This window comes from Mesitornis unicolor, unplaced genomic scaffold, assembly GCF_000695765.1.
Source record: "Mesitornis unicolor isolate BGI_N332 unplaced genomic scaffold, ASM69576v1 C13618926, whole genome shotgun sequence".
Classification (NCBI taxonomy): Eukaryota; Metazoa; Chordata; class Aves; order Mesitornithiformes; family Mesitornithidae; genus Mesitornis; species Mesitornis unicolor.
In genome coordinates this window covers 1-6,045 of record NW_010223316.1, presented here as the reverse complement: position 1 = coordinate 6,045, position 6,045 = coordinate 1, and the positions used below count along the sequence as shown (strand labels likewise).

At 38.7% G+C, this 6,045-nt stretch overlaps 1 protein-coding gene across 1 annotated transcript; it reads right to left on the bottom strand.

Moving 5' to 3' along the window:
- Positions 1-51: 51 nt before the first annotated feature.
- Positions 52-6,043, bottom strand: LOC104535418 (abnormal spindle-like microcephaly-associated protein homolog; the record flags this gene model as incomplete). The annotated part of the gene is made up of 5 exons (XM_010193296.1): positions 6,017-6,043; positions 5,786-5,914; positions 5,256-5,450; positions 870-4,677; positions 52-593 (listed from the first exon to the last, which is right to left on the bottom strand). Coding segments are annotated over exons 1-5 (4,701 nt in total), but the record flags the coding sequence as incomplete, so codon positions are not given.
- Positions 6,044-6,045: the final 2 nt, after the last annotated feature.

Sequence of the window (6,045 nt, the reverse complement as noted above, 5' to 3'; positions counted from 1 at the left end):
AAAAAAAAAATGAAACCCACCCCAAAATCACTACTTTATATTCAAAAGTACCTGAATTTTTATTGTGCTTTCTTTGATTCTGTGAAACCTCTTCTTTTCTATGAACCCTCTGACTCTCGCCTGGAGAATGATAATGTTTCTCTGGGTCTGTAAGTAAGTCATTCTTTGGTATTTCACAGTCAAGTGGGATCGGTAACATCGTTGTAAGACAACTGCAGCTTTTTTATAGCTTCTGTACTGTGATTTAGTTTTATGCATTAGGAAATAGGCTTGTAATGTAACAGCTGCTGTTCTAAGTTGAACAAATTTTCTACGCTGCACAGCCATCTGAAGAAAAGACTGAATCTTTCTTGCAGCTCGCATTTGTCTTGCTATTTTTCTTGCTTTCATACCACGAAAGGCAGACTGAATAATTACTATTGCTTGTCTTTGAGCAGAATACTCCGCTTTCTGTAGACGGGCCCTGTGACATGCTCTGTACCACCTCTGAATAGCAACCGCTGAACTTCGAATCAGTTGATAGCGAGTCCTTGTTCTTTGGCATCGGAACATAGACTGGATAGTTACTGCCGCTGCTCTCTTTTCAAGAAAGTGCCTCCTCAACACGTGCATTCGTAAGAATGATTGAATGCACCGTGCAGCAACGTGGGTTTTGTACAACTGCCTAGCTCTTTTAGCACGAAAAGAGGATTGAAGGCAAATGACAGCCTTTTTAAGTTTTGCGTAGTTTTCCATGTCAGCTTCTTTTGCCCTTTTGGCTCTGAACTTCTGCTGTATAACTCTGACAGCCCAGCACAACTGTTTGTGATATCTACATTGTACATACGTGCGATAACTAGACTGTATTAGGATTGCTGAAACATGCATGATTTTCAGTTTCTGTCGTTCCTTCATGCCTCTATATGATGCTTGAATAACAAGAGCAGAATTCTTCATTGTCAGATACTTCTTTTGTTGCATCTTTCCTTCAATGTAGGATCGATAGTAGTTCTGTATAACAATAGCTGCAATTCTCATATTTTGATAGGATCTTCTATTCCTGTGCATTTTGTAGGCAGACTGTATTACACTAGCAGCTAAATGCATGTGCTTGATACTCTTCCGCGCTCTGATACCTCTGTACACAGCCTGTATACAAATAGTTGCTCTGCAGAGAGAAAGATACTCCAAGGACTGTTGTCTTGACAGAATCAAAGCCCTGTACCTTCTCTGAAAGACAATTGTAGCTGCTTTGAGAGAGAGATATCTTTGACGTTCTCTAAAAGCTTTAAAATTTTTCTGAATAACGATAGCAGCACAGTGCATTCCTTTATATTGTTTTTTTGCCTGCATGTCTCGAAAAGCCCTCTGAATACAAATTGCTGCTTTCTTTAATGAAGAGTAATTCTGCATTGCAACTTTCCTTAAGTTATTGGCTCTGTATCTCTTCTGTATTAGCTGGGTTGCCCACTGAATTTTTCTGTAATGATGGTACTCCCTATACATTCGGTAGTTTCTCTGTATTATAAGTGCTGCCTCATGTCTTTTCTTCAAGAAGCATCTTGTTTTCATTCCTCTGTAGGAAGCCTGAAGAACCAAACTAGAATTGTACAGTTTTAAGTACATTTCTCTCATACACTTCCCTTCCCTGTAAGCACGATAACGTCGCTGTATGATTACTGAGGCAAGCCTGGCAGCTTGATAAGAAGTGTAAATTTTACGCATTCTTAACGTTGCTTGAATAATCGTAGCCGCTTTATGCATTTGCTGCATTTTTTTTCTTACCACAATGCCTCTATATGCAGACTGTATGATAATAGCAGCATTAAGGAGAGAGAGGTATTTTTGACGTTGATTTTTTGCTAGTTTTGTTGCTCTGTATTTTCTCTGAATTGTGATAGCAGCTGTCTTAATGGAAAGAAAATGCTTTCTTTTGAGAAAAGTTCTAAATCTTCTTTGAATAAGCTCAGCTGATTCCCTCATGGTTCTTACGAGTCTTCTTGTTTTCATACCACGGAATCCAGCCTGGATACAAAGCGTAGCCCTTTTCATCATCATATAGTTCTGAACTTGTATATCTCGCTCCTTACAAGCGCGAAACCACTGCTGAATCCGCCTAGTTGCCAGCAACAAATTTCTGAAATATCTCTGTTGTTTGTGCATTTGATAATAAGACTGTATTACTGCTGCTGACTGATGCATAGCTTTTAATTCTTGTCGGACCTTCATGCCTCTATAGGCAGCCTGAAGGATAATGACAGACTTCTTTAGCTGCAAGTACTTTTTACGTTGCACTCTGCCTAAACAAAATGCTCTATATTGCCTTTGAATTATAATTGCTGCCATTCTGATTGCCTGATACTTTATGTTCATGTGATGCATCTTAAATGTGGCTTGGATACAAATAGCTGCTTGATGCATACAGTGAATTTGACGTCTAACTCTTACACCTCTATAAGTTGCCTGCATTTTGATTGTGGCTTTTTTTAAAGACAAATATTTCTGCTTTTGACATTTACCATGAATAAATGCACGATAATGCCTTTGAACTACTATAGCGGCAGATCTAAGTCTTTCGTAGTCCTTTTTGACCAGGTAAGATTTGAAGGCAGCTTGTAGAGTTGTCGCAGCTCTGTTTCGTTTGCTCAGTTGTCTCCTCACAGTCATCCCACGGTAGGCAGACTGCAAGATGAGCACAGCTGCCTTTGTTTTTAGATAAATTGCACATTGGTTTTTTTTCATACAGTAAGCTCTAAAGTATTTCTGAATCACTAGAGTGGCTTCTCTTAGTTTCTTATATTTTAGTTGATTCACATGCATTCTGTAATAGGACTGAATAATTGTTGCAAGATGATGTTTCTTTTGAATTGTTTTTCTCACAGTTTTCCCCCTCCATATTGCCTGAAGATGCACTACAGCATTACGCAGCTGAATATATTCTTGCCGTTGTTTCTGGCCTATAACACTGGCTCTGTAATGCTTTTGGATAATTAGTGCAGCATGCTTCACAAGTCTGAATTTTTTCAGAGCCATGAATTTTCTGAAGGCAGACTGTATCTTAGTAGCAGCGACACCTTGTCTTTGAATCTGCTTTCGTACCTTCCAGCCACGAAAAGCTGCTTGCAAAGAACGCACTGCCTCTCTTGTCATTAAGAAGTTCAGTCTTTGCCTGTTACCAGTCTTATAAGCTCTGTACCGCCTCTGAACCACAACGGAGGCCTGAACCATTGCCTTGTATTTCCTTCTTGCAGCATGAGCTCTAAAAGCAGTCTGAATTTTAATAGCAGCTCTACATTCAAGTTTAAGCTTTTTGCGTGCTTTATAACCCCTGTAGGCTGCCTGTAAGCACACAGATGCTTTTTTAACTTGTAAGAACTTCTGCCTCTGGCACAGTTGCTTTTTGTATGCATGATAACGTTTTTGAATGACAACAGCAGCACTATAGATGCTTAAATAATGTTGCCTGTCCCTTCTCATTCTGTAGTGTGCCTGGAGAAATACTACAGTCTTCTTCCACCTTTGTATTTGTTTCCTGACAAGATAGCCTCGAACTACAGCTTGAATTCTTATGCAAGCTCCCTTCAGTTTCCTATAATCTTCTTTAAGTTGAAGAGCATATCTATGAGACCGATACCTTCGCTGGACATAGAGTGTTGCCTCCTTCAATGCATGATAATGCTTGTATGCTTGCCTCATCTTTACAAAAGCTTGAATCATCACTGTTGCAGCTTTCAAGTTTTTAAATCTCTTCTGGACAATGTAAGCACGGTAACTGGACTGAATTTTTATCACTGATCTCAGTACGTGAGCCCGTTTCCGAGCTACCATTCCTCTGTAGGCAGATTGCAGGACAATAGCAGCCAGGCGCATCCTCTGGAAAGAAGCAGCTGCTTTTTTAGAAGCAACACGTGCTCTGTACCAGGTTTGAATTACAGAAGCAGCATTTTTCATCTTTTTGTAACTTTGCATTTGTTGATATTTTCTCACATGCGACTGCAACGTAGTAACAGATTTTTTTAATCGTAGAAATTTTAGTTTCTCTTTCTTCATTCTCCACAGTGATTGAACAGCACAAACTGCTTTTGTCTGCCTGTATAGTTTGCGTGCCTTCATGCCTCTAAAAGCAGCTTGGAGAACTATCACTGCTGCTCGCTTTTGCAAATAGTACTCTCTTTCAATTTTTGCTAGTTTATAAGCTCTGTAATACTGCTGAATTGTCACTATTTTTGCCCTGTGGTCCTGGTAAATACGTCTAGTCAGCTGACTCCTGTACCAAGCCTGAATCTTGGTAATACTTTGCTTAAAATGTAGATACTGCTTCCGATCTCTGTGCATCCTGTACCAAGACTGTATGACAAGAGCAGCCCTCTTTCTTTCAGCCAGTTTTGAAGATCGCCATTTTCGAAAATAAATCTGAAGCACTAAGGCTGCTTTAGTTTTCTGTTGAATTTTGTATTTTTTCCACCTTCTGAAGGCAGACTGAATAGCCAGTACTGAAGACTTTAAGATTTCATATCTTCGACGGTCTTTTTTTGCCAACTTAGATGCACGCAGATGACTCTGAATTGTAACAGTAGCCCAAACAATTCGTTTATACACAGCAACAGCCTTCACCATCCTTATCCTTGCTTGTAGAAAGATAACATAGTATCTTAGCTTTAAATATCTTCTCCTAGCAGAGTATCTCCTCCAATAAGCCTGCAGGAAAAAAAGCAGAAAATTTAGTATTTTTGTCATGATATCTTGAGTTAAGCCTATTTGCTAAATCAGCGATTCTTTAATTGCCATTAAAAAAAGTCTTAAGCATGTAATATTTACATAAAGTATCTTGAGAAACTGAGGTAACTCCCCAACTACCAATTTGTAATTAATGTCTGCCATTCTGAATGTGCTCACCGCAGGTATCATAACGCTACGGGAGTAGTTTCTATTTATTTATTTATTTTTAAAGCTTCTTCAAGTAACATTCAGCAGCTGCAAAGAGGCAAGCCAGCACAATCTAGTCAGTCCTTACACGGACTAGTTTAAGGCTCAGTGTTTTAACGTTTATGGTATACCAAAACATTCACCAATTGTCAGTTTCACAGCACATTGCCATTTATTTCTGAAGAGAGAGAAAGTTAATAAAACATCTCAAAATGGGGGGTGGGGGCGGATATTACATTTTCATTAAGTCATCAGTCGCTGCAAGCAGAAAAAATTACCCTGAGCAAGCCTTTTTCTTACAGGTTTCAGAGAGTTTCCTTGCTCTATAATCTCACTTTAGATCATATTACCTGAATGATAGTGGCAGATTTACTTCTGGCTTCTTCCAGTTTTGTCTTTTTCAGATTTAAAAAAATCACCCTAGCTAAGTATCTTCTCCAGTGCTTCTGGATGAAAACTGCTGCATTCACTTTCTTCAGGATGCGTTGGCGAGATAAGTAGTTTATTGCACATTTTTGAATTATCCGAGCAGCTCTGTCTCTTTCCTACAAAAACCAAATTTCCACTGAACAGTTAGGATTGGAATTTTCACTCTAATTTTTAATATATTGAAATATGTATCTTGTTGATGAAAAAGCTTACATAAATATAATCTCTGCCACATTCTACACCACATATTCTTAGAATATGGCACTTGAACACTGTTCTATCGCTGACTAATATGTATCTCAGTCAGACACAGTGGTGGCATTGGTCAACCTTAATGGTCTCATAGTTTTAAAACCATCACAAGATCTGGTATAACTACCAACAATGAATTTATATTCTTTATTTAGTATTTCTCAAAGTTGAAAATATGAATATTGCACTGGCATAGTACCTGAGAAAGTTTCAGTTCCTTTTTCAGCCTGTAATTCCTCCAAGCAGACTGAATTAATTGAGCAGCTCGAGTTTCTTGTCGGAGATCTAGAAGCCGCGAACACAGAAATGATACGTAGGTGATAACAACCTATATAAACACGGTACATAGCAAGTTAGAATCTGTATGAAAGAGCAGGACAAGTTCACAGGAGAGAAGAACATGTTCATATCAACTCTAAAGGCATCTTACTTTCTCATCAGGAATTGTACTTGACATGT